The sequence below is a fragment of the Lathamus discolor genome, chromosome 5 (genome assembly GCF_037157495.1).
Source record: "Lathamus discolor isolate bLatDis1 chromosome 5, bLatDis1.hap1, whole genome shotgun sequence".
NCBI lineage: Eukaryota > Metazoa > Chordata > Aves > Psittaciformes > Psittacidae > Lathamus > Lathamus discolor.
Window position 1 is genome coordinate 110956521 of NC_088888.1, and position 26897 is coordinate 110983417.

At 55.3% G+C, this 26897-nt stretch overlaps 2 protein-coding genes and 1 long non-coding RNA gene across 7 annotated transcripts in view; 1 reads left to right on the forward strand and 2 right to left on the reverse strand.

Annotated features, from left to right (window-relative positions):
* Positions 1–1045: 1045 nt before the first annotated feature.
* DNAJC27 (DnaJ heat shock protein family (Hsp40) member C27) lies at positions 1046–9418 on the reverse strand. Of its 3 annotated transcripts, none has more exons than XM_065681936.1 (7): positions 9196–9418; positions 7873–7955; positions 7244–7313; positions 6149–6313; positions 5584–5706; positions 4870–5030; positions 1046–3502 (listed from the first exon to the last, which is right to left on the reverse strand). In XM_065681936.1, the coding sequence occupies exons 1-7, from the start codon at positions 9271–9273 to the stop codon at positions 3370–3372; spliced, it is 813 nt and encodes a 270-aa protein (XP_065538008.1). In that variant the 5' UTR covers positions 9274–9418; the 3' UTR covers positions 1046–3369. The 3 variants fall into 3 exon arrangements, with proteins under 3 accessions (XP_065538008.1, XP_065538006.1, XP_065538009.1); XM_065681934.1 differs by having other exon boundaries at positions 9187–9418; XM_065681937.1 differs by lacking the exon at positions 9196–9418 and adding an exon at positions 8405–8912.
* A 7832-nt stretch (positions 9419–17250) lies between these two features.
* Positions 17251–26897, forward strand: part of EFR3B (EFR3 homolog B) — a 40653-nt gene continuing 31006 nt past the window's right edge. Inside the window, exon 1 of one of the 3 annotated variants that reach the window (XM_065681941.1) lies at positions 17251–17327. In XM_065681941.1, coding sequence (XP_065538013.1) covers positions 17321–17327 — 7 coding nt within the window. In that variant the 5' untranslated portion in view covers positions 17251–17320. Of the gene's footprint in view, positions 17328–18469; positions 18602–26152; positions 26584–26897 lie in introns of those variants that run through there. The other 2 variants (XM_065681942.1, XM_065681940.1) reach the window with 2 other exon arrangements.
* LOC136015683 (uncharacterized) lies at positions 25334–26603 on the reverse strand. Its single transcript, XR_010613306.1, has 2 exons — positions 26262–26603; positions 25334–25630 (listed from the first exon to the last, which is right to left on the reverse strand). It is a non-coding gene; the product is annotated as an uncharacterized LOC136015683 (long non-coding RNA).

Genomic DNA, 26897 nt, shown 5'->3' on the forward strand with positions numbered 1-26897 from the left:
AGGTTTGGGGCATGCTCAGTGTTACTCCCATCCTGCTGAAGCTGAAGAGGAGCACAGGCAAAAGGGTTGAGTGCAGGGGCTTCTGCTGCCCAGCCTTGCCAGTGCCTTGGCCAGCACCAGACAGGGACAGGAGTCCTGGTTACCTGCCCTGGGATGTGTTCTGCCATGGGGAGCCCAGGCCAACCCATTCCAGCCTGGCCATGGATGGGGCACCCTGGTGGGGAAGGTTAACCGGTCCAAGGGCCAGCAAGGGGACCTTGCTGGTTCGTGAAGCAGGATGAGTGTAGCCTTGTTCCAGAGGAGGGTTCATTCCTGGACACATTACAGGGTGCATGAGCCTGGAGTGGCAGCAAGGAGCAGACAGCAGCTGTTGGGCATGGGCCAGACCAGAAATCCTTGTGTCCTCCTTGCCTGTCGGCTCCATTGAGTGCTGAGGAGCAGGCAGAGCACAGGCAGGGAAGCACCTCTAGGGACATTGAGAGAGGTTTCTCATTCCACAGATCTTCAGGGGCGGCTCCTGGCTGCATTTCTGGATGCTGAACGGGAAGCGCCTTCATCTGGATTCAGATCCTGGTGCTTTCACAGCAGGACACATGCTTCAGAAGCAGGACTTGCTCTTTGCATGAGGCAGGACACAGGACTCTTGGGCCTGAGGCAGAGCCTGGATGGTGGCAGCTTTGCTGGAGGGACCTTGAGCTTGGGGTCCTGATGGAGCTGGCATGGAGTAAGCACGCTACAGGGGCTGTTGGTGCAGAGGTGTGTGTGCATGGAACAAGGATGGTGCTACCCCTCTGCTGTACCTGCCCAGAGCCAGGCTCTACCACAGCTGGGTGCATCCCACATCACATCCCTGTGTGACTCCCAGGCCTGCACAGATCTCTTACCCAGCTCCCACTTCTGCGGAGCTGATTCACAACCTCCATCATCACCCTCGAGGGCAGCTCTTCACCACCAGCCTTGGCCAGACCCAGCTGGGGAGGAGAGAAATGAGTCAAAGGGCAATTAAACATTAACAGCAGGCGGGAGGACAGCTCACAGGGCTTCCTTTGTTCCAAAGGGGGGGTTTAATTTATAAAAATAACACAACTCAGAAGGTCACTGACATGGCTCGATGTGACATGCGTGTGTAATGGCCTCCAAAGGTCCAGTCAGCTCTGTAAACAGACAGCAGAAACCCCAAGACCAACAGCCAGAGTCACCTGAGGAGCAAATAGGAGGGACCATGCATAGCACAAAAGACCTGGAGAGCCCCTGAGCAGCAGGAACTGAGGAAGCCTTTAAACCACTCCAAGCACTGAGATCTCACCCTTGAAATGAAGTGCACCATTCAGCAAAAGGATTATTTACCTTTCTCAATGGGGGAAAAAAAATACAGAGAAATAGGTTTGAAGCCAGTATTAAGTGGTTTCCTCCACCAGACAAGCAGAGAGGTTTCCAGTGAACTCCAGAGCATTACAAAATGTGTGGAACGAGACCCTGTCAGCGTAACTTGCCACAGCTGCAGTGCCTGCCCTGCTGACCTCCCCCAGCCCAGCTTTTTATGCATCTAGGAGAGGGAAAATGGAGCTGTTTTAAACATTAACCTCTTGTAGCAACATGTCCTTCCCTTGGTCATTTTTACACTGGAGGAGCAAAAAGTGTTTCCCAGCAGGATAGCTTACTTCTTCCCAGCACCAGAAATGAGAGCAAGAGGAAAATGATACTGGCTTTAAAGTCCATTAATGTTTGCTGTCAAAAAGTGTGTGTGGGGGGATCTACTGTTGAATTCTGATCTATTTTGAAGGGGAAACACAGAAAAGCTGCCTTGAAGTGGAAAAAAACAAATCAAAACATATTGCACTGACCACAGGAGAAAACACTTAACAGGCTATCTGTGGGGTGAGGTAAGGACACACATAGACACACTGAGTGGCTTTCATTTCATGGCTTTGTGTCCTGACCATACCTGCCAAGCTCATGCAGCACCAAGGAGATAAAACTGGGTCCTGAAAAAAAACACACTGAAGGCCAAGGAATCTCCCATTTGGTCTCTCCTAAGAGCCTGGCAGCCTTCACAGCTCTCACCTCCCTCAGGATCACAGCAGCCCGATCTCAAGCCTCTGCAAGCACTTATTGGGATGACCAGCAATGCTCCCATCTAAATCAACAAGACTATCTAAATCAAACAGCAGCTGTGACTACAAGGGGGCAACCTGCACCTACCTGATGACTGGCAACCTGTAAGACAACCAGCAAGGCAGGGTGATATGCTACTGTGAGAAGAGCAAGTTGGGGGAGGACATGGCCCTTCCACCCCTCACTTAACCTGAGAGTGACATGATGCCAAGTGAGCAGGCAGCTTGCAGACACCCACACAGCTCTGCAGTGTGGGTGAAGCTCAGGAGATGAAGTTGGCCAAGGGGAGGAAGGGCAGAGCTGACAGGCAACCAAGTGGAGGGTGAACTGCCTCCCCCTTGGGTCGGCTCTCTCCTCCTGCCTGCAAATAGCCAGGACCACCCACAGCTGAGGACAGTCACCCACAGGGGATGGTGGCACCTACCCAGAGCTCACTGGCATGGTGTGAATAGAGGGATGGGAGAGGGAACAGTCGCTTGAGGAAGAGCCTTAGGGGCTCTTTCCAAGGAGTTGAGCTCAGGGAGGTGGAAGGACACAGTGGCAGGAAACTGTGCTGTTGTAAGTAGGTGGAAGAGCCCCAGTCCTGCTGAAGGGACTGTTCTTGCCATCACAACAGCTTGGGGAGGGAGGGGAAAAGGACACCCTGGGAGCCAGTTTCTCCCTGCAGTAAGCAGGAGCAACATGCCCTTCTCCTCACTGTCAAAAGCAGTACCGTTGGATGTCAGCTGGCAGAAGACAGCTTTACCCAGGATGCTGAACCGCCCCAGTGCTTGGCAAGTGCATCCCAACACTTCCAGCCTTGCAGAGGCAGCTCTAGGATAACCCACGACTGACAATTCACTGCTCTCCTTGGCATCCTCCTGGGCATCCTCCACCCACACCACCAATGCTTTCAAATCATATCTCACTCTGCCCCTGCTGCATCCACAGGTTAGAGTCACGCACCCAAACTCCTCCATGGCTGGTAACTCCCTTGAGGTGTAACACAGCCGAGAAGGTGGGAACCTCACTGTTTTCAGCACTTACACCAACCATGACCTGGGGCCATGGATGCAGGGAGGGCTCTGGGGTGCCTCTGCCGTCCTCAGCACCCTGCCCCTTTCCAGCACATCGCAAGGGTGCTACAGTTGATGCAGTCCTGCTGCCATGGCTAGTGCTGGGAGAGCCCGTGTCCATGCCAGCAGTAAGCAGGAGGAGGAAAGAGGTGCCCCATGGGAAGAGGGGAAGGTTTCCAGCTCTGAGGAGCTCTGTTCCCTACTTGATGTTCTTGAGAAGAGCAGTCCGGGCATTCACCACCGCTTTGAAGGCGTCCTCACTGCCAGGAGCCACACACTTATCAGGATGGAGCAGCACAGCCAGCTTCCGATAGGCTTTGTTCACTTCATCCCTAGGAGACAGGGCAAAAGTGAGGGGACACACATGACACACAGCCCGGCTCAGCCTTGTCTCCGCTGGCAGAGCACAGCAGGACCAGGAGCTCCTCTGGTGCTCAACAGCCCTGTGGAGATGCTTCTGAACCTTTCCCTAAGTGGCACTAAAGACCACTGGGCTTTTCAGGTTTTGCTATGAAGAAAGAGCTGCAGAGAAGCACACAGGGCACTTCTTGCTGTGGCATGAGCAGAGGAGGGACAGCACCCCTCTCCTGGGGCAGATACACCCCCTCCACCACGGGACTATGCAAGCATAAACACTCCCATCATGCCAGACATGTGCCTGTGACACGTGTCCTGGTGTGCTGAGCCTCTGGCACCAGGAAAGCAGAAAGCTGGGAGACAGCGTGGGGGCACACGCACCCTGACTCAGCTTCACATCAAACCGCCTACACGCTCTGGGCGAAGGCATTGCACATCACTTCAGCCCTTTAAGCCTTGGGTGTCTGGTCCAAGGCAGACAGCTCCAGCTGCAGGCTGTGGAGGGAGGGGAGCACCTCCTGAGGGAGGTGAGTCTGTCTGTGCTGGTGATCATAGCACAAACTGCCCTGCAGAGCTGCTGATCTCTCCCCATTGATGACAGGGGTCTGGAGAAGGGGTTAGATTTAACATCTACATTTCAGAGAGCCAACAGGAGAAACTGTGTTCCTGAATGATATGTTATCCCAAAATCTCCTCTCTAGTCCCACTGCATGGAGTACACAAGAGTAGTCCTCATGTTTCTGAGAGCAAGGCATGGCTCTGGAAGCTTGCTTTAGCTGCTGCAGTCATACAGCAGAACTGGAAGATTCAATATCCAAACTCTTACACTGGCAATGACCACTTCCACCTGGGTAGAGGTCCTCTGAGGAAGCCAAGAGAAAGCTTGACTTCGCGAGTACCATTTCCAGGTGGAAGAGCTTTTTATCAATCTCTTTCTGACATGTGGGCAGCAGCCTTTACAGCAGCCCGAAAGCTTCTCCAGACTGGAGAGCAGAGAAAGTAAAGCTGGAGCTGCTCCAAACACATCTGGCAAGGGAGTGACCAGAGATAGTTCGGCCTGAAGGCAGGATGCAAGTCTGGGCATCTGGCAGGCCTGAGGTTTTCATGTTTATCATTTCCCCTTTCCTCCAGCGTGGCTTGTCTGCTAAAAGGAAATTTGGTGCTCAGGACCAAAGGGTTCTTTTGCATTGCCTTAATTTTGTGGCTAGATATTTGTGCCCATTTGCTATATAAACCAACATGACCTTATCAGCAGGTAGGTCACTAAAAGATCACAGATATCACCAGCCTGCCAGGTCAGAAAGATTACAGACAGCCAGTCAAATGCTGCAATCTTCCTCACCTCGTGGCTCCAGGTTTGACCCCCAGCATGTCCCAGCTGTCCTTGCTGTTGCGGATCCTGCGGATGGCATCTGCCTGCTCTTTGGTGAAGCCAACCCCCATGCTGGAAGGAGGGCGCTTCCCGCCGTTGTCACACAGGTCGATGATGGCAGAGTAAAAAGTCTGCAGACACAGGGAGGAGTTAGCAGGAAAGAACGGTCCCCAAAGGTGGTTGCAATGCACAGGAGACCCCACTGCCTTTGCTTGCTGCAGGCTCATCCTCTGAAGCCTGGGGGAGCATTTGTGCAACTGATGAATGTTCAATTCCCACTGCCTGGGCCGTGTGGAGCTGAGATTCCCAGTGTGGAAGGATCCAGTCCTTGCACGGATTGTGGGAAAGACTGAGGAGGCTAAGCCCTACATTTATCTCAAACCCACTTCAGCCCAGTGCTAGACCTGAGTAGGTGATATAAGCATCTCTGCTTCACATTCCCAGTGCAGCAAGTGGGATCATTAGTTCTGAACAACACAATGCTAGGGGCAGCTCAGGTCTTGGAGGACCAATACTAATCCTGAACTAAGCAGCTATGGCTTTCTCAGGGCAACACTTCACTGGGAAGACACCTCTGGGGCACATTGCCAAAAGGTTCTGCAGGAAACAATTCAGGAGATACCCTGCCATCATATCCCAGCTCAGTGTGGTGTCTGTGCCCTCCCCACCTTCATTACCCCTCACCTGAAACATCTCATTGATTCCCTCTCCTGTTTGTGCCGATGTCTCAAAGTACAGAAAGCCCCGGCTCTCCGCCCAGAGCCGCCCCTCGCTCTCATCCACGCTGCGGTGCTTGGTACTGTCAATCTAGACCAGGAGAAAAGGCAGAGATGAGAGACCAGCCAGGGTCTGCAGCAGCAGCTGGAGGAACACAGCTCCAAGGATGATCATCTAACAGCAGGTAAGAGGCCTGTCTGGTTGGAGAGGCTGTTTGCTTATCCTGAAGGGATGGAGGCAGCGTGGAAAGAAAACACATAAAATACAAGTGAAAAGCGCCTTTGAGTTTAGTCCAGAGACAATGTCACCTTTACTTGATCCCTTCCTGACACATTCTCAAAACCCTTTTGAAATGCAGTCTCTGGTGCTCCTCACACACACATCTGGTTCTTAGGAAGTCTTTCCTACAACCTAACAACACTTCCCTTGCTGTAGCTGGAGCTCAACAGCTTGGGCTCAAGCAGGAACACAACAAGCCCTGAGGGCTGTTGATCAGGACCACACAGCAGCCTGGCTTCCCCCCACAGCCCACCTTGTTCGCACAGACAACGAAGACAATGTTCTCCATGTTTCCATGGGGGCCCAGCTCCTGCTTCATCTCAGCCAGCCACGTGTCCAGTGCATCAAAAGACTCCTTTTGTCCAACGTCGTAGACCAGGATGACTCCCTGTGTGTCCTTGTAAAACTCATTCCTCACCTGTGGGGACAAAGGCAGGGCACGGGCATTGGTGACAGCCAGGATGAGTGCACAGGGCCTGGTGTGCTTGGGTGATCACCATTTACCTGCCACCTATGTGGTTCTGTGACAAAAATCTCATCTCCTCAAACAGAAGAGTGAAGAAAAATGACAGATGGGGAATCCATCTAACACCTTGACCGCACTTCCCCCATGCCCACCACGACTTTGACCAACCCATAAAAGATTCATCTCCACAAACACACAAAAGCAGAGGCACAGCGGCAGACAAGGTCTCAGACCAGCTCCTGGGGAGACTGGAAGGTCTGTGAGGCCACCAAGAGGCCCACTGGCATGTAATACCCTGTGTGTCATACCCTGTGTGTCAGCAGCAGGGCAAAGCAAAGATCCAGGGCCAGTCACCTGACCTACTGACTACATGTCTAAGCCCAGCTACTGGAGGGACCTGCAACATGTCTCTGTGCATGCAGGTGTGCATAAGGGGGTCTGTACCAGCAGCTGGAGTGGGGCTGCAGCCTCTGTGGCTTGTATGCCCAGCGCCAGCACCTGGGGAGACCAAAGATCTCCAAGACAGCTGCTGGAAGAATGTTTACAGTCAGCTACAGGACCCATCCACTCTTCCACTCTGCTCTGCTGAGAACCCCCTTGAAGTACTGAGCCCAGTTCTGGAGCCCCACCACAGGGACTTGGAGCTGCTGGAGTGACTCCAGAGGAGGCCACAAAGATGCTCCAAAGGCTGGAACACCTCTGCTACAGAGACAGGCTGAGAGAGCTGGGCTTGTTCAGCTTGGAGAAATATATTTTCAGGTTCCCTACCCCCAAACCCAATTTCAGGCAGATCTGAGGAAAGCTGAGGGGTGCCAAACGCTTCTGAGATGGGTCCGTTGAGAGCAGCCTTGTGCTGTGCTCCCAAGGCCAGGTCTGCCTCACCTCATAGAAGAACGGGTGTCCCGCCATGTCAAAGATGTTCACCTTGATCTCTCTGTCTCTGACCTGCACTCTGAAAGAGAAGAGGGAAATACTTGAGAAGGCTCCTCCTCAGCCCTTGCACAGGCTGTGTCCCCACAGGAACACTCCTTATTGCTGCCAGCCCTCTGCAGAGAAAGAGCTGGGTGACCAGGGACAGAAAAATCATAGAATCAGAATCGTTTGGGTTGGAAGGGCCCTTAAAGCTCACCCAGTTCCAACCCCCTGCCACGGGCAGGGACACCTTCCACTAGACCAAGTTGCTCCAAGCCCCGTCCAACCTGGCCTTGAACACTGCCAGGGATGGGGCAGCCACAGCTTCTCTGGGCAACCTGTGCCAGGGCCTCACCACCCTCAGTAAATTTAGTAGGAAGATCTGAGTGCCAGGGCAGAAAACAACCCCTAGAGCCTTTCATACAAGAAGGATACCACCAGCTCTGGATGTAACATGGTATTGGGGAGCTGTGCTATCAGAGGAATGCTGATTGTGCAGATTATTTTATCAATAGGGCAAAAATTCAGATTATGCTGTGGAATCCAAGGAGCCTTGGCAGAACCAAGCAGTTGCTGCTCCTCACCACAACGGTACGTACTTTGTGACGCCATAGTCAATGCCGATAGTTGCCAGGTATTTGGAAACGAACCTCTTCTCACAGTAACGCTTTATAATGCAGCTCTGGGAGAAAAGAAAAGGGACCCTCAGCAGGATGCCACCATAGACCACAACATTCACATTAACAGGGATTTTGCTGACAGCCTCCACCAGCTGGATGGCTGCAAAGACATCACCTCTGTCCTAAGTCCCTAAATTAGCTAGTTAACCCACAACCAAAGGACCATGTTTACCAGGAGCAGTTTTCTTTCTGCAAAAAGAAGGGAAAGCCACTAGTTATCAGTTATTCCTTACCTGTTGCAGATTGGAGTGCCAAGAAACTCTGATTTATTCCCCTACAGAAAACATCCAGCCTGAAGGAGCTGTGTATTTAGGGGGTCCCTCCAGCCCTGGTTCTGCCCCTGACTGGCAGAGATGCTGTTTAGTGCAAGCAGAGGATTTGGCTGCTATCAGCCATCAGGATACAAATGCTATAAGGATAAATGTCACCTGCAGCCTCTTTGCCCACTCACTCTGTTCTGCAAGATCATTCTGGATTTGCTTGCCGTCCGTGAGGCATTTGTCTGCCCCAAGGGAGTCCTTGCGCTGTCAGCATTTGTTTGGCAAATAAAAAGAGCAGCACTTCAGAACAGAACCTGGCTGGGAGGAGGAACAACATCCCGGAGAAGAGCCGGGTCATTCACCACCGCAGGAGGAAGGGTCTTGGTGAACCCCTGACTAAAGGCGAGCAGGGCAGGGCTGTGTCAACCCCAGCAACCTCCGGCTGCCCCGAGGAGGGCACTAAGGGCTGGATGCACGCTCCCTGCCCTCAGGCGCTGCACCGCGGGCTCTGTGGCTGCAGCACGGTCACGGGGGCTCCCTCTGATGAGGGCCGACACAGAAGGGAGCGTTCCTCAGCCGGCACACCGCGGGGAGACCCAGCCCCACAGACAGCGCACGCCGGCACGGAGGGGCACGCCGAGCCCTGCACCGGGCCAGCCGCGGGCACGCACAGAACAGGCCGCCACCATGACACCCACCGCCAACTCCCCTCTAAGGCGCGCAACCCCACCCCATCGCCATGCAGCCAATAAACACCGGCGTTACGGCGTGAGGCCCCGCCCCCACAGCTCTCAATCATCCACTAATCCCACCTCCCGCCGCGCACCGCAGAGCGAAGCCTGCCGTTGATTGGTTCCCACCGCCGGCACAGCCACCAATCCGAGGCCTCTCTAGCAGCGCCGCCGGCTGCACCCGGCTCGACATTGGATAACTAGCCTGCCGCCCCCGCCCACCCACCAATCGCAGCGCCTACCTTGCCCACCTCCGCGTTGCCCATGGAGATGACTTTAACCCGCAGCGACTTGCGCGGTTCCTTCCGCTTGGGCGGATTCGTTTCCATGGAGGGCCGGGGCGGTGCGGGCCGGGCCGGGCCCTGCTGAGGCGGCGGCAGCAGGGATGGCAGGAGGGATCCAGGGAGGGAGGGAGCGCAGCGGGCCCGGGGCCGCCTCAGTGCGCTGAGCCTCCGCTAACGCGAGACTTCGCTAACGCCCCTCAAGCCTCAGGTCGAGGTTCTCGCGAGATTTGGTTCCGGCAGGTGTTGTTAACGTCCCGCAGGGGGCGGTGGAGAAGTGCGGTCGGGGGGTGGTGTAGGCCGAGGTGTCCGTCCTACTTCTTTCCCTCCTTCATTCCTTCCCTTTCCCTCTCTCCCTACCCTACTTGCCTTGCCCTGGGGGGCGGCAGTGAGGTGCCATATGAAGGGCAAGGCCTGGCCTAAAGCCCCCTTCCCGCCCCGGGCAGCCACCCCTACCTGCCCGCCAGGGCCTGCCCTCAGGCCCTGCCTTCAGCAGCATGTCCACAGCCCTTCCCCAGCCTCTCCAGGGGCTCCAAAGCATCATACGGTCCTGGGTGCTCCCAGGGCATCCCGCTGTCCTGGAAGGCTGAGCTGGAAGGGTCTCTGTGGTCCTGGAGAGCTGCAGGTAGAACAGTTACTTCTCCTGTTGCCCATGACTTGCTCTGGGAGGTGTTTCACCCCTTCCTGGAGCCTCTATTGCTTCAGCTGTGTCAGTGGAGGACAGAGAACAGGCCAGGCTGGGTGGGCTGCAGCCCACAACCTGGGGGAGGTGGGGGTGGGGTGTTGGATGGGAGATGCTGTTTTGGTCTTGGTTAGGAGCTATTTGGATTGGTGTTGAATCAGTGCTTGGAGTGGTAAGTAGACCCCCCCCCCCCAAAGGAGCCCCTTGTGAAAAAGGTTCCTAAGGGGAGGTTGCTGCTGACTGCTGGGACAGGTAGCCTTTGGTGACACCAGAGCTAGTAGTGGCCCCTTGGCATCTTGGGACAGGGTCTGAGTACAGGGGTCCATCCCTGTGCAGGGGGTAGCCTGCAACAGGGCCATCCATAGGGACCCTTGTAAATAATGTCCTAATTTGCTCTTTGTAGTCCAGCAAGATTTTATGAAGAAGGGGAACCTTTGCCTCACGCTTTGGACACAAGGTTCTAGGAGGGGATACACAGGTGAGGTTTTTGAGGTCCTCTTTGCAGGGTGGTCACAGCCACCCTGGCTACACAGGCAGGGCCTGTGTAGTCTGAGCACTTGCTGGCTCTGAGGACATCACTATCAAGATAGAGATGGATATGGGAGGGGCTTCCTCTGTCCTCAGCTTGGGGATCCTATGCCCCCACCCCACATGTCCTGCTGGGAGCATTGGGTGTTGAGAGGCCCTGTCTGGAGGTGGAGGTGGCAGCAGTGGGTGCTGCAGGTGTGTGAGGTCACTCGTCTGTGCCTTGGACTGGGGGCACTGGCTGTTGGTTCCTCAGCACCTCTTCTGGCTTTCTCCTGAATGGCAACCAGATGCTGCTTTTTGACAGGTCTGTTATGGGCTGTTTGAGATCTTCTGCCTCATTATCTGGTCTCATAAATCTTTGCCAAAAGAGTCTCGCCATTATCCATCTCTGGGTGTTTTATGGCTCCAGCTTTGTTCTTCATCTTCATGTCACCTTATCTTCAGCTTTGTTCTCCTTTCTTATCTTCGATTTGTTCTTCATCTTCCTGCTGTCTGGTTGCTTGATGAAACCAGGCACATATCTCTGTGCCAGTTTAAGCTGATGCCTTTAACCCTTCCTCCACTGATCCTATGCACCCTTGATGAGACAATCCTGGTTGTATGGGTGTTACTGTTTTTTACAAATCCATCTGGAAGCTGATGTGGTGAATTTGGCTCTTTCTCCTCCTTGAGATGCTACTGGGGACACCTCTGGGCAGCTCTTCACCTTGTCCTCCCTCGCAAGCCGTCAGGGATCCTACGCGCTCAGCAGTAGCGTGGGAATGGGTTTATAATTCCCACTGCCATGCAGGAGTCAAGCGTTGCCCTGCCCTGATCCCAGCAGTGTTAGGGAGATGAGGTGAAGGTTTTCTTTGGGCATTTCTTTCAGGGTCAAGTGTGTCCTTTAGTTTGTTTGGAAAAGAGGAGAAAGAAAGAAGGTAATTTATTTCCTCTTTGGTTTGCTATCACATGTAAAGCCCCCTGTGGGGTTTTGTCTGGGCTGGGAGGAACAGAGCCCCTCTGTGCTTGGACAGGAGGGTGAGGGGGATATGTTAGCACTGTGCTGATTCCTTCAGTGAGTTTGGGCAGTGAAAGGGCTTACAGCAGCCCTGCTGACTTGTAGGTTTGGGATATGGCAGACACCAGACCAGCAGCTTTAGGGATAAACAGTTTATCTCTAAATAACAGTACAGTTCTAAATACAGATCAGTAGTGCAATTATCCAGGTCATAATGACAACAAATCCAGTAATTCACTAGTGCGGAACTAGACTTAATATCTGAGCGTGCAAAGACTGACATGGTGGTAGATATCAGGCAGGCAGGGAGCAGGGCATGGCTTCTTCTCCAGACAGGAAACTTGGACCAGCTTGAGGAATCCTAAATTCCCTGATAGGACCATCCTTTGTAATTGTTGACTTGCAGAAGCACCGACTGGGCTTGTTAACCTCTCATCACATCCAGCCTCTGTTCTATGTCTGTGCCAGTTCTGTATTTTGCATGCACAGGGTCTGGAAATAATGTATGAGGCAGAGCTAGCCTTGCATTTCATCCCTTGTTTGGTAGGTGAAAAGATTGTTGTCTTGTCAAGGTGGCATAAGGCCAAGACCCACCTCTATCCCTGGGAGTATCAGACTGAAACCAAAGTACTAATATGTACTGAGGTAACTGAAATTTGGTGGCCTTCTATGATGGGGCCACACCGTTGGTGGATAAGGGAAGAGTGACTGAAGTCATCTTCCTGGACTTGAGAATAGCATTTGACACTGTCCCACATGACACGCTTGTCTCTGAATTGGAGAGATACATATATGGTGGATGGACTACTTGGTGGATAACGAATTGGCTAGATGGTCACACTCAAAGAGCTGTGGTCAACAGCTCAATGTCCAAGTGGAGAGCAGTTACAAGTGGTGTTCCTCAGGGGTCTGTGTTGGAATGGATCCTATTCAACATCTTTGTCATGACATGGACAGTGGGATCAAGGGCACCCTCAGCAAGTTTGCTGATGACACTGAGCTATGTGGTGCCATTGACATGCTGGAGGGAAGGGATGTCATCCAGAGGGATGTGGACAGGCTGGAGAGGTGGGACAGTGCAAATCTCATGGAGTTCAACAAGGCCCAGGGCAAGGTTCTGCACATGGCTCAGGGCAATCTCAAGCACAAACGCAGGCTGGGCAGAGACTGGATTGAGAGCAGCCCTGAGGAGAGGGACTTGGGGATGTTGGTCAATGTGAAGCTCACCATGACCCGGCAGTGGGTGGTTGAGCCCAGAAACCAACCGTGTCCTGGGCTGCATCACCAGCAGGTTGTGGGAGGGGATTCTACCCCTCTGCTCCACCCTGGTGAGATCCCCCACTCTGCAGTCCTGCATCCAGCTCTGGGGCCCAACATAAGAAGCTACGTGGAGCTGTTGGAGCGAGTCCAGAGGAAGCCACGAGGATGCTCTGAGGGCTGGAGCACATCTGCTATGGAGACAGGCTGAGAGAGCTGGGCTTGTTCAGCCTGGAGAAGACAAGGCTCTGGGGAGACCATATCCCCAAGTTCCAGTATTTAAAGGATGGCTACAAAGACAGAGATTCCCTTTCTGCAAGGGGTCCCATGGAAAAGACAAGGGGTGACTGGCAAAAGTTACTCTGGGGGAGATTCTGGTTGGATGCTTTCACTATGACAAAGGACAAGTTTTCACTATGAGAACAATCAGTCGTTGGAATAATCTCCTCAGGGAAGTGGTGACTGCACAACACTGGACCCTGTTAAAACTCGTCTAGAGAGGTGCCAGGACATCTAGACTAGGTCATGCTTTGCAAAGAAAGGTTGGACCAGATGATCCCTGAAGTCCCTTCCAGCCTGGGATTCTAGGATTCTCTGTGGCACTGCTATTGGCAGCTAGCCCCATGTCAGCCCAGAGCATCAGGGAGATGTGTCTCAGGCTCAGGTGACCTGTTGATTTGAGTGCAGTGTCTCTGCAGGGGTGCATCAGTGGAGCTTCTCCTTAGTCTGCTGGTGCAGGTGATCCATGTGCAGGCAGCATCGCCTTGTGCTGTGACAGGTCCTCATTCCTCCTGTGCCACACGTGCAAGAAATGGATCCTTGTGCAAGAAGTAACACAGAGACATGCAAGAGGTGGCACACTGCATGTGTCAGGGCATAGGAAGAGCCCATCCCTGAGCATCATGCAAGCGACATGGCGTGTGTTGGCCCCAGAGTGGACACAGGTGTGTGCGTGAGCTGGAGCAAACACCCTAAGGCCAGGTGCTGGTATGTGGGAGCAGCCGTGGGAGTGGACCGTGTGCCCAAGTTCTGGCTCCATCCTGGGTGGGTGGCTGGAGCAGGGATGCACATCTCTGTGGTGAAGACCCTGCTGCAGTTGCTGCAGCTGCGCCGTGGCCATGGAAACAGCTGCAAGAGAGCAGGGGGGATGCAAGGAAGGAGGGAGCAGACGGACGAGGGATGGACGTGTCTATCAAAGGAGGTGCCCATGGTGAGCAGCTCCTTGCTGTCCCATGAGTGTGATTGTCACAGCTCTGGCTGCTTCCACATTGCTGCCTTCCCCTGTGCTCACCATCCAGCTCCCCCTGAGTCATCCCAGAGAGGGATCCCAGGGCTCAGTGGTCAGTCTTGGTGCCCCATGTCCCCACCCTGTCCACCATGCTGAGCTCCACGCAACATTCCTGAGCCCTAAGCAGGGACACATCCATGTGTCCCCAGAGCATCCCAGGCCACAAGTGATTCAGCAACCCCCCTTACCTGCTGGAGAGGCGAGGAGGAATGTGCTTGGATCCTTCTGGGCAAGGCCAAAGCATGTTGGGGTCCCTTTTGTGGCAATGACAGGTAGGGGCTGAGGGGCAGCACTGGTGATGGGCAGATTTTAACTCTACTCATTGTCTTACACCATGAATCAGGAAGAGCCATGTGCTAGGGGTGGCCTCAACCTCCTCACCAAGCACTGTGGATCCATCCTGGCCCTGGGCAGGGATTCTCATGTCCTTGCTCTTTGAGGGCAGTGATTATGCTGGGCTTTTCCAGGGGCAACAACTTTTGGGGTTCAAACCAGCCCTACGTGGTTTGGGTGTGGGCCGGGGGGGCCTCAGGGATTGTTGATGATGGTGGGGTTGGTGCTGGCAGCTGAGTGGGGGCTGGCCCCAGGTCTCTTCTTCTTGGCTGCCCTGCAGCACCGTCATGATAACTGCTGTGTGCCTTTGCGGCAAGCCAATGGCCTTGCAAATCCCTATGAGCAAAGGGATGAGGACTTCTGAGCTGGGAGGGATTTGCCATGTCTGTTTCAGGTTCTTCCCCTATCATCAGGTTTTACTCTGAGGCTTTTAATCCACAATAAAAAGGACTTTATGACTGCTTCTGGATCTGGACCTGACCGGAGATGCTTAGGAGCCCATCCCTTGGCTGTGGCTGCTGCCATGTCCCCCATGAAAGCCCCACAGTCCCTTGGGAACACGACTCATCATGTGGCTGCTCTGCCACCCGGGGAATCAGCAACCAAATTAACTTCCCAAATGTTTTAATTAAAACGTCATTTTCCTGCGAAGAGGATTGTGAGGCACCAGCTATTGCCTAATTAGATGATCCAGCCCGGGGGGCTTTGCTGTGTGGGAAGAGATGCAGCAAAAAACTCAGGGAGCAGATCTCCAGCGTACTGGTGCCAGCACCTCCCTGGTCCCCTGTCCCTCCTTGGCCAAAGCACCCTGTCACCTCGAGCCTTGTCCCCAGCCATGGCCGGGGGCAGCATCTTTTCTTCACTGTGTCACTCATGCTTGTAATGGAGTCTGTCAGAGGGAGGGCTCGGGTTTTGCAGTGGTGTCAGTCTTGCCATATGTGGGACATGCTGTGGCTGCGGGGTGGCTGTGGGAGGTATATGGGGCTCCAGGGCATGACAGGCTCCAGCACAAAGTCCCTGTGTTGGTCTGGACAGCAGGGAATAGAGATGGAATGGGTTCAAATGGTGGGATGTAAAGGAGAAGAGCTGGTGCTGTGCCTTGATGTGCTGTGCCATGGCCTTGGGATTCTATGCCATGCTGGGCATTGCTGTGTAGTACTGTGCAGTGGCACACTGCATTGTGTCGTGCAGTGCCGTGCCATGGTGTGTTGCTTGTGCCAAACTATGCCAGATTTCCTGTGCCAGGCTGTGCTGAAACACGCTGTGCCACAATGTAGTGTGCCGTGAAACACCGTGTTGAGTCAGGCTGTGCGATGCTGCGCTGCGCTATGCTCCTGCCCTATCTTCCCTGCTTGGGGTGTCGGGCAGGCTGGCATCCCACATTGCCATTTGTGGTGTCAAGTATGACTTACAGGTTTTGGGAGGTGACAACAGCAATGGCACAGGCAGGTGAAATGTGGGAAATGATCAGCGCTAGCCTCCATGGCCTGCAGCTATGCACTTGCACACTGGGAGCACCAGGGCAGTGCCTGTGGTATGGCCGGACCTGCCAGAGCTGCCAGAGCCTGGACAGGGTGGCTCCCTGCCTCAGTTTCCCCTTTGGCAGCAGGGCATGGCTGCAGTGTTTCACTGCTGCTAAGGGCATTGCAGCAATAATGAAAACTGAAAGCACCTCAGGGAGGAATTGTCCTTGCTCTGCACCTCCTCCAGGTGCTCCCAGGGCTTTCCCTGGTGTCCCTGCCTCCCCAGGACCGTCCAAGCTGCCCCGTCTTGCTCTCCAGGACTTTCTAGAAGCAGCCAAGCTGGCCCAGATCTGTCTGCAGCCCTCATTGCTGGCAGCAGGAGCACACCTCTGTATTTCAGGAGCCTGGCGCAGCTCCCACCTGGCTGGATAGAGCAGGAAAAGGCCGCAGTGTTCACGGTTGTCACTCAGGAGGCTGCAGATGCCTGGCCAGTGCTTGGTGGGGCTGGCAGTGGGACAGGAGGATCACCTGCCTTGTTTTCCCATGGGGGAAAGCAGCTGGGTGTAACACTCCAAGGGATGCATTCCTGGGAGGACAGGTGTGAATGGTGAGCATGGGGCACCGCAAGCTCTGGAAGGAAACCTCTCTGCTAGGATTTGGGGTCACAGAACCACAGAACAGTTCTCCAGGTGGAGTCTCACCAGAGTGGAATAGAAGGGGAGAATCCCCTCCCTTTACCTGCTGGTCACGCTGCTGGTGGTGCAGCCCAGGACATGATTGGTTTTGGGCTCAGGCACACCCTGTTGGGTCATGGGGAGGCTCTCATTGACCAACACCCCAAGTCCTTCTCCTCAGGGCTGCTCTCAATCCAGTCTCTGCTCAGCCTGTGTTTGTGCTTGGGACTGCCGCAACCCATGTGCAGGACCTTGCCCTTGGCCTTGTTGAATTCCATGACGTTCGGCACTGTCCCACCTCTCCAGCCTGTCCAGGTCCCTCTGGATGACATCCCTTCCCTCCAGGGTGTTGACCGCCCCGCACAGCTTGATGTCATTGGCAAACTTGCTGAGGCCACGCTCGATCCCACAGTCCATGCCGTGACAAAGATGTTGAGCAGCATCAGTTCCAACACCTGCCCCTGACAGACACCGCTCATCACTAGGTCTCCATGGATGGGACTCGGGGTTGTACCCAACAAGGGCAGGATGCTCAGGGCCTCGCCGCTGTGTTACCGGTGCCGGCTGCGGAACACGGCCCGGGCAGGGTGCTCTGTGGCGGTGCGCTCCGGGGGGCGCCGGGCGGGGGGCACGGCGGGGATGCAGAGGAGGTACCGCGCGCGGGGCCCGGGGCCGGTGCCGCAGGGGCCGGGCCGGGCCGGGCCGTTCAGTGCCGGGCGGGTGCTGCGGCCGGGCCCGCGGGAGGAGCCACAGCCGCGGTGCCGCCCCCCGGTGCCGCCCCCGGCCGGCGCCGCTCGGTGGGGCAGAGCCGGGCCGGGCACCGCCGCCTGCAGCCGCGCCGCGCCGAGCCCCGCCGCGCCGGCGGCCACGGCCATGTACGGTGAGTGCCGCGGGGGCGAGCCCGGCGGGGCGGCGCTGGTGGGCCGGGGCCGTGCGTGCCCCCCGCTTCCCGGGGACTTGGGCTCGTCCCCGCCCCGGGGCAGGGCTGTGCGTCCCCCGGGGCCCGGTTAGGGGCTCTCCCGTTCCAGGGCAGGGGGACCTCATTGTTTGTAGGGCTGTGAGCCCCCCGCTTACTGGGGGGTGATTCCTCTTTGGGGTGGGGGGCATCTCTAGCCTATTTAGCGCCGTGTACCCGTCGTTTACCGGGGTGATCCTTCTTTGTGTTTGAGCGGACCGCTGTCTTTTGCATGGCAGTGCACCCCTTAAGTTTCGGGGGGGGGGGAGGGTCACCCCCTGTTTGGGTTTGGGGCAGCCTTGGTCCTAACATAGACCTGTGCATCTCTGTAGCTGCTGGAGGTGACCCCTCTTTGAGTCTGGGGGGACCTAGGTCTTTTGCAGAGCTGTGCGTCCCCCCCCAGTTGCTGCAGGGTGTCACCTTTTGTGGGGCTGGGACACACGCTGTGGTCCCATAAAGGACTGCAAACGCACTCTCTATCACTGGGGCATTTTCCTGGGGCACCAGCTCCCCAGGGCTGGGAACACCTTGCTTCTCTGAGAGCCAGTGACCCCCATACTGCTTGCGATCACCCAGCCCATGGCATGGGCAAGCCTTGGGTCCTGTATAGGGCTCTTCAGCTCCACCTGCTTATTTGGGAAGTGTGTGGGGGGAGGTTTAGGATGTCACTCTTCACCAGACCGGGAGACCTTGGCCCTATATCCAACCACCTCCTTGCAACGGTGGGGAGCTGCTTGGTCCTTGGTGTAAAGCAGACCCCATCCCCATCTGGGCACATTCACCTTGATGTGTTTGGGGTTCGCTGCCCCCCTGCTGCCCCCGTGCCGTGCTGTCACTGTTGTCACCACTCTGTGCAGTGTGCGCATATGGGGTCCCCCGTGCCTGGCAGGGTGATAGCGGGTGTGTAATGGGGAGCAGCTGGTGGAGCAGCTGGCGGCCCCCCCGGCCGGGGCAGCGGCGCGCTAAGCTGCTGGGAGCTTTTGGGAAGGGCGGGGGGTGGCCGGGTGGCTCTTAAATCCTCACCACCCGCTGCCCGAGCATCCTTCCTGGGGCTGTCAGCGCTGTGCGAGGGGCACAAGGAGGGAGCCTCTGGCCAGTGCCCTTCCTGGGGGGGGCTCCCAGCCCACCCCGAGGGCTGTGAGGTCACCTCGGTGCTGTTGGCTGAGCCCCCTTCTCTGCGAGGTGCTGTGGTGCCAGGGGTGAGTGCACAGCGGGATGTGGCAGGGGGGAGATGGGTGGGCAGGGTGCCAACCCCCCGCGTGATGGGGGCTCAGTGGGGTGCACGCAGATAGGAGGTCGTGAGATGCGCTGGGATGCAGCTCCTGCCTCCTGCAGGGAAGGAGCGGAGCTGGTGGGCTTGGGGAGCACAGTGGGGCTGGGATGGAAGGAAGCTGAGGCAGGATGCAAGGTTTTCATTTCTTGTTCCTTTCCTCTCTGCCTCACGGTGCTGACTCCTCCGTGGCCTCCGTTGAGTCATTCAGGTCTTTTAGCTGGTATTTTTCCACCCGCAAAACGAGGGGGATGCCTCCCTCCTTTCCTTGGCTGTGCAGCCTGCGAGGAGCCTGCTGCGTGCCCCGGGGACATGGTCCCCCACGCTGGGGCTCTCTCAGCTGCTCCCACCGAAGCACCCCTCTGTCTGCTGTGGGATGGTTGGTGATGCTTTCCTAGCAGGGCAGCGAGTCCCAGTGCCCAAACACTCTGGCTGGTGCCCTTTCCCTCTGTCATGCTCAGGGCTTTTGCATCCACTGGGGCTTGGGCTGATTTTGGCTGTGGGGGGTGGGGTGGGGTGTGTGTGTTCTTTTGGCTGCTGGCAAGCAGGAATTTGCAGGGAGCTGTTGTCATCATCTGAGCAATTTGCAGCAACCTGGAGCAGGTGGTGATCTTCTCTGCTGGGGAACTGCAGGGCACCCCAGCCCCTCCGCAACCCTGGGGGAGAGCTGAGCCGTGGGACCCCAAAAGCCCTGCCAGCCCCCCGGTGTCACTTCAATGATCTGTCCTGAGGAGTGTGACATGCTCTGGTTGTCCCCTGGGACCCTGGCTGCATGGCCAGCCTGTCTTGCCAATGGGGAATGCCACGTTGGACCGTGGCTCCTCTTACCCGCAGATGACCCCTCTGCTAGCCTCTTAGGGAAGACCCTGCTCCAGAATACCCAGTGTCTCCTTAGGGTGGGAAGGGCAAAGCATCTCTGGGGACCTGAATGTGACTTTGAGGACAAAAGCGAGGCTGTCCCTTCCCTGGTAGTGCTCCTGGCCAGGCACTGCTGTGGCTTGTGGTCCTGGAAAGCATCCAGGAGCTGGAAAGCTCTGTGGGATACTTCGGATGAAAGTTGCATTAGGAATGCACAGGATTATCGGTATCTTTTTAATCTCTCTTTTAACTGTCTCTGGGCCTGGGCAGAAGGGTTAGATGGGTGACCAGGGATGATCTTCAATTCGTGAACAGGATGAAGCAGTGCAGGACCCTTGTTCATGATGGGGGAGACTCACTGCCTCCCTGGGAGGTGGTCAGAGGGCAGCATGGGGGGCACGAGCCACCCTCCTGTCCTTCACGTCCCCTCTAATTCTGCAGCACTGGCACCTCACACTAGGCTGGTGTTTGTGTGTGCAGGGCAAGAATGGTGGGCTTGGTATGGCTGTACCTCCACCCGTGGCTTGTGGTGTGATGTGGTGGTGGTGGCCATGCACGTGGAGCAGGGTTACTGAGGACTGTGTGCCTGGTTTCAGCCCAGGTTCAGTTCCCTTTTGCAGTCACCAGTGAATATGCGTGAGCCAAGGTTTGACCACCCTGCTGGGTGGCTGGAGTTGTTCAAACTGCAGCTCTGTGAGCTGAGCCTTCGGATCGGTGTCCCCATCTCCAGTGGGAGCTCACTGTTCTGAGCTAGGCTTGAGGATTAGCTGCACCACAGGAGATTTAGCACCATGGGAGCTGGGGTACTGTGATCAAGCTTTGGCTGTCAAGAGAACACAGTTGCCCCATGCTCAGGGGCTGTGCGATGGCCCCGGCTGCAGGAGGAGCCCAGTGCTTTGTGTACTCAGCTGCCAGCAACCTTCCCGCTCTGCTGCCGTCTCCAGGAGGCTGGGCTTTAATTCAGAAATATGTGCAAACGGCAGAGCGAGCTCCTTGGGCTGAAAACCCTCCAGGAGCTGTAGGGAGAGCATAGCGGGGAGAAAGGAAGCTGCGGAGATGGGATGGGGTTATATTTCAATGGGGGGCTTCCCATTGAGGCTTGTCTGCAAGACCCCTGCCATGCTTTTGGCACTGCTGAGAAGGCAGCATGTGTCAGAGCAGCATCAGGCAGCCTTTGGGAGCTGTATCCCAACTGTCCGGCCCCGCAGCCACTCACCACAGTTTGTTTCCTCTACGCTTCCTCGCTTTGCTTTCTGGTCACCGGCACGAGCTGTCTCCTCCCACATCAGCGGAGCTGGAAATAGAGAAGGTTCCCTTTTCTTTCTCTTGGCAGCAGCTGGAGCAGGGGAAATGAGGTTTTTCGGGTACCCAGGGAGGAGGTGGTGTCGGTGGTGGGTGCCAGCAAGGTCCCTGTGAGCTGTCTGAGTGCCACTGAGTCACAGCCAGCAGCCGCGCGAGCGGATGGGTTTTGCGCTAAATAAATAGCACTTGGTGGGACTGGATGGCTCAGCAGGGGAATGTGAAATGCAATTAAACTGCTTTTTTCTTTTTTTTTTTGGCTTTTTTTTTCCTTCTATGCTTTTTAACTAATTGATCTGCAAATTAATTCAGTGCTCGTAAAGGAAAAGGGGCTATTTATGGTGCCGGCAGCACTGGGGGCTTTCCTGAGCCGCCCAACTGCGATTCTCATACAGGTTTATGTTAAACCTCAATATCTGTGGCTAAGTCCAGTTTGTTTTTTCCTGGTTCATTTCCAGGTGGTATTGCTGTGTCCAGGCAGGATTTGACCCCTGCAGTGAATCATATAATCATAGAATCAGAGTGGTCTGGGTTGGAAGGGACCTTAAAGCTCATTTAGTCCACCCCTTCTGCCATTGTCAGGGTCACTTTCCACTAGACCAGGTTGCTGCAAGCCCCATCCAACCTGGCCTTGAACACTGCCAGGGATGGGGCAGCCACAGCTTCTCTGTGAGGATGAGGACTCCTCTGTCTGGAGCAAATGCTAGAGGGGACTGTGCCAGGCCAGGAGCTGGCGTTGCTCACCTCAAAACTCATCAAGCCTGACCACTTAAGGACTGTGGCAATTTCTTGCGCCATCAGAAATCGCACGAGAAAACACACTTGCAGAGATGCTCTGCTCTGGGCTGAGCCCTTTGCAGTGCTGTAGCTCTGTTGCTTTGCCTTTCGAATTGGAGTTGCTCACACTTGGCAGGGAGCACGAACAACTCAGATAAGGCTGGAAAGAAAGTGTGTCCCATCACATTTCTGTCTATCTGTAAATGAGGGTGTTCAGTCAGATTTTCTGCCAAAAACTAAAACTGACTGTGGGCTTTAATGTAGCCTATCTTGGGGAAATAGGAAACAACAGAAATGTGTGTGGTCAGCATCTCACAAGGGTCCTTACTATGTTATTTATTTAATGTGCAAAACTGGGTGGAGGGTGTTGCATGGTTGTATTGGTTTTTATTCTCTAAAAACCTTTCAAAATTGCAAGCATTCCCATGTTATCATAGAATCATAGAATGGTTTGGGTTTGAAAGGGCCTTAAAGCTCACCCAGTTCCAATCCCCTGCCACACAGGGACACCTTCCACTAGACCAGGTTGCTCTGAGCCCTGTCCAACCTGGCCTTGAACACTGCCATGGATGGGGCAGCCACAGCTTCTCTGGGCACCCTGTGCCAGGGCCTCAGCACCCTCACAGGGAACAACTTCTGCCTAAGAGCTCATCTCAGTCTCTCCTCTGTCAGGTTAAAGCCATTCCCCCTTGTCCTGTCCCTACAGGCCCTTGTCAAAAGCTCCTCTCCAGCTTTCTTGTTGGCTCGTTTAGGCACTGGGATCTTCTCTAAGTTCTCCCCGACTCCTTCTCCAGGCTGAAAAAGCCCAGCTCTCTCAGCCTGTCTCCACAGCAGAGGTGCTCCAGCCCTCGAAGCATCTTTGTGGCTTCCTCTGGACTTGCTGCAACAGCTCCACATCCTTCTCATGTTGGGGTCCCAGAGCTGGATGCAGGACTGCAGGGGGTGTCTCACCAGAGCAGAGCACGGGGAGGGGAATCCCCTCCCTTGACCTGCTGGTCATGCTGCTGGTGATGCAGCCCAGGACATGGCTGGTTTTGGGCTCAAGCGCACACTGCTGGGTCACGGGGAGCTTCTCATTGGCCAACACACCAAGTCCTTCTCCTCAGGGCTGCTCTCAATCCAGTCTTCCAAGCCTGTGTTTGTGCTTGGGACTGCCCTGACCCAGGTGCAGGACCTTGCACAATGTCCTGGGCTATTCTGTTGCATCCATCTCTGCAGAGGACAAGGCCCTTGGCTTGCAAAATAAACCTAGTTCTTAATTAAGCAGTTTTCAGAGGGTGGCCCTGATGCTGGGTGGACCCTCAGACCCACCAGAGTTTCCAGACCTAGCTGGTTACATGGTCGAGATGGGACACACCGTGTCATTGAGACAACAGGTGAACGCCTCGCAGTGAGGAGCTACATCAAGGCCAGAGTTTGAGTGATTTTCCTCCTATTTAAGCTCATTTTCCCTGCCATGTGTTGTGTAATGAAACCAGGCACCTGTTAAGGTGCTTAACTCCCCTTCTCCCCTCATATTGGCACAGATATGTAACAAACCTCACAGCACACAGCTTGGACCTTAATGGGTGGTTTTCCCTCTGTGTCCAAAAGGGCTAGTATGGTCTTAATGCTCAAGTCTAATCACTGCTGTGAAATATTAATTAATCTGGCTGCTATTGAAGCTCTGTGTGCGTGCTGCGGTGTCGGAGCGGCAGGCTCGGCCGAGCAGTGGAGTGTGAATAATGGAGAGCCGAATGCATTGCTGGTGTAAGCTGGCAGCGGGGCTGATTTACATCCCACCACTCACCATGGAGTTGTTAAAGCTAGATTCGACGCTGGTGTGCCTCGAGCTGTTTGCATTTGGAAAGGGGGCGATGGGGGGGGTTGTGTTTGGGCAGATCCAGGTGGGATTCAGACATGCTGGCACCAGTGTGGATTCAACCTCCAGAACGGCTCCCATTTGGGGGGTCCCTGCATGGGACTGGGGGAGCCCCTGCACAGGGCTGTATGCTGGGGCTCTGCATGGAGCTGTGTTGCACCCCGCGACTGTGGTGTCTGCCCCAGTGAGCCCCGGCTGTGTCGGTGGAAGGGAGGTGGAAGGGAGGTGCGAGCGTCGTGTGGAGATGTGCCAGGGGGAAGCTGCGAATTTAATTGCTGAGCTAAAAGGCTGTGAGCCGACGGCTCCGAGTGGGCTACAGGCAACGTCTGGGTGAGCGTTTCCCTCTCCAGCAAGCTCCTGTCCATCCTGTTCAGCCACGGGAGAAATATGTCCTGGCAGCGGCAGCCTTGGCTCGCCAGTCCCTGGTGTCTCTGCTCTTCCTTTGCTGTTGGTGCCTTGAACTATTTTGCTGTACTTTCATGCTGGCACCAAGAGACAGAGCTTCCTGTGACAAGCCCTCAAAGGTTTGGGTCTTCTGCAATGTCCTCGGAAGTGTCCCTGCTCGCAGCTGAGCTGTCAGCTGTTATAACACCCCCACTGCAGATGCTGACTCTTGCCAAAGAACACTAGGATGAGTGGCAATTAATGACTGGGGAAGTGAACAAGCCACAGCCATGCAGCTTGAGCTGTTCAGGAATCATGGAATCACAGAATGGTTTGGGTGAGACCTTAAAGCTCATCCAGTTCCAACCCCCCTGCCATGGCCAGGGACACCTTCCACTAGACCTGGTTGCTCCAAGCCCTGTCCAACCTGGCCTTGAACACTGCCAGGGATGGGGGAGCTACTAACATCAGGACATTGTTCTGATATACAGAGCTGCGAGGGCGAGCTGGGTTTAGCCAACCTCCCCCGTTCTTCCTCCCCTACTAGGGGTGGTAAAGGTCCCACATCTTTTCATAGCTGCTCTTTTCTAACAGCTCTTCTTTGCACCGGGCTGATCTGAACTGCTGGATCTGATTCCCCTCCTGGCTTGGGGGCTGCCATTGCCCTGCTCCCGGCGCCACATGCTGCAAGGAGGGTGCTGGGCTGCATTTTAATTGGTGCCCAGTGTGTTTGGCTCTCTTAAACACGATTAGAGAGAGATTTACTGGCTTGCTTTACAGCTCTGCCTGCCTGTGGGGTTGCACTGATTTACATGGGGCTCTGCCCTGCCTCTGTGAGGGTGCACATGGAAGCTGGCTGGCACAGAAGCTGGGTATTTAATGTAGAGGTTTTCCTGCCTCTTAAATTGGTGGCGGGAGCTCAGAGGAGCCTGAGTGAGCCTTTTCCTTGGGGAGCTCCCAGCCATGCTTGCTTATGGCTCCAGGCTTTCCCCTGGGAGGAGGAGGTTTGCAAGCAATGCCCTACATCTTTCTCAGTGCCCGCCATCCTCGCAGCACTGAGCTTGTCCCTTCTCTCTGCCAGCATCACTTGTTTCATCCCTTGGCTGATGTTTTTCCCTCCTTTCCCATGCTCTGGGGCTCCTCGCTCCATCCCTCTGCTCACCCTGAGGCGTATGGAAAATAAAGCTCATTGGTCTCTGGGCCAACTTGAATGTTGCTCAGTGGCATTTGTAACACATAGCAGGGAGACTTCATCCTTTTCCCCAGGCAGGCTCACCCACTGGGTGCTAAAGGGTTGAGGGAGTCAGAGGATGAGTATGAAGGAGACTCTTGCATAAATGAGATTTTGCTAAGCAGATTAGGGAAAGGTCTCTGGTTCAGTGTAGGGCTTGGAGGATGCCAGGGCTGGGCTGGCAGTACAACCCCTACCTTCAGGCTGGTGCTTGCCTGGGGTTAAGAGAGTGACCTTCATGGGCTATTAGGTTTAATGAGGGATTTTGCATGATTTAATTAAGATTTATTTGCAATCAGCTGGAGTGCCTTTATGAAGTAAATTCTAGGCATCAAATAATATGGCCATAATGTTTTCCAGCCATGCTTATTGCCAGGATGCTATTAAAATGGTAAGAGGGGAAGGGAATTAATGAGGAAAGGTTTAAGGTTGGAGCACTGGGAGTGCGAGGTCATTTTGGGAGGTGAGCTGGTCCTGTGTCCCGTTCTCAGCTGGTCATGCTGGATCCCAGAATTCCTAGTTACAGCTGGTACCAGTGAACCACCGTCCTGGAAGCAGAGGCAAAGAGTATCTGAGAGCCTCGGGGGCTCAAGCCAGTTGAGCAGCTAAGTGGGGTTATAGGAGTGAGCAGCAGTCGCTGGGACTGAAAGACTGTAATTATCCCCAATTAGATCGACTTTCTCAGAGCTGAGCTATCAAAGAAAAGATCCTTTTGGCTTGTTTTGTCCCCCTGCAAGAGCGCAGATGTGACCTGCTGCGGCTGAGAGTGGTGGTGAAGAGTGGGGTGCCCCAGGCGGAGGTGACACATGTATCATGGGTAGCTGTGGGAGCCAATGCCGCTTCTGGGTTTCCCACCCTACTCTGTCCATAGGGAAAGGGTCGAGTCACGTTTCTCTGTGCCTCTGTTTACCTGGTCTTTAAGGAAACCCTTACCCTTGGTTCCCGCTGCCAGCAGGAGGAGAGCGTGACGCACTGTGCGGGTCCATGCCGGCGTCTCTATCGCATCCCCGATGCTGTTTCGGGGTCGGCTCCGACCTGCTGAACCTCCCCCCCTTGTTAGTGCTGCCCACAAACGACCGATGCTTCGTGTGCCCAGCGGGAGAGCTTTGGGCTCAAGGGAGCTTGAAAAGCTGCCCCCATTCCCTCGAAATTCCCAGCTCCGCGGCCACCCCCGCGTACCGGTGCAGACGCGGGCAGAGCAAAGCCAGCGCCGTTCCCAGCTGCCATCGGAGCCGCCTCGGTGACTCAGCAGCCGTGCTGAAAGCTCCCTTATTTATTTAAACGGCTGCTCCCGCTCGGCTGAGCATCTCCTGCAGGGATGCTGCCGCTGGGCCGGCCCCGGCCGCCGCTCGGCGAGGAGGAGAGCGGTACCCGGCACCCCGAGCCCCCCGGTTCGCTCCGGACGCGATGGCTTTGACTACCTGGGCTCTCGGCCCCGCGCTGCGGCTCTGTGCCGCCGGCCCTGTCTGCTCCTGGGAGATGCTGCACGTGGCCGGAGCAGGTACCTTCTCCTGGCTTTGCTTTTCCATGGCGTGTTGGGTTGGATTTCCTGGGAGGGGGAAGCTCCTGTGGCTGCCTATGACCTTTGGTGTCATCTTTCTATTGTTTCAAATACCTGGTGCCAGGCTGGGCTGGAGGAATGCATTGTGGCTACAGGGTTTTTGTCCTCGCAGGGGGGATGCTGACAGTCAGTGCCTTGCTCAGGGTGCAAGCTGTGGCTGCAGTGGTGTTGGTGCAGGGGTACAAGGTGCATGGGGTCAGTGTGGTGGGTGCTAAAGGAAACCGGTGTCTGGAAAAAGAAATGTTCTGTTTGAG

Excerpts from the sequence above, each read along its gene's own strand:
- DNAJC27 (XM_065681934.1), bottom strand. The coding sequence starts at position 9,273 with ATGGAAACGAATCCGCCCAAGCGGAAGGAACCGCGCAAGTCGCTGCGG. Across the intron at positions 6,314-7,243 it reads GACACCCGTTCTTCTATGAG|GTGAGGAATGAGTTTTACAA; the intron begins GTGAGGCAGACC and ends TTGTCCCCACAG. Across the intron at positions 5,707-6,148 it reads TCGTTGTCTGTGCGAACAAG|ATTGACAGTACCAAGCACCG; the intron begins GTGGGCTGTGGG and ends CTCCTGGTCTAG.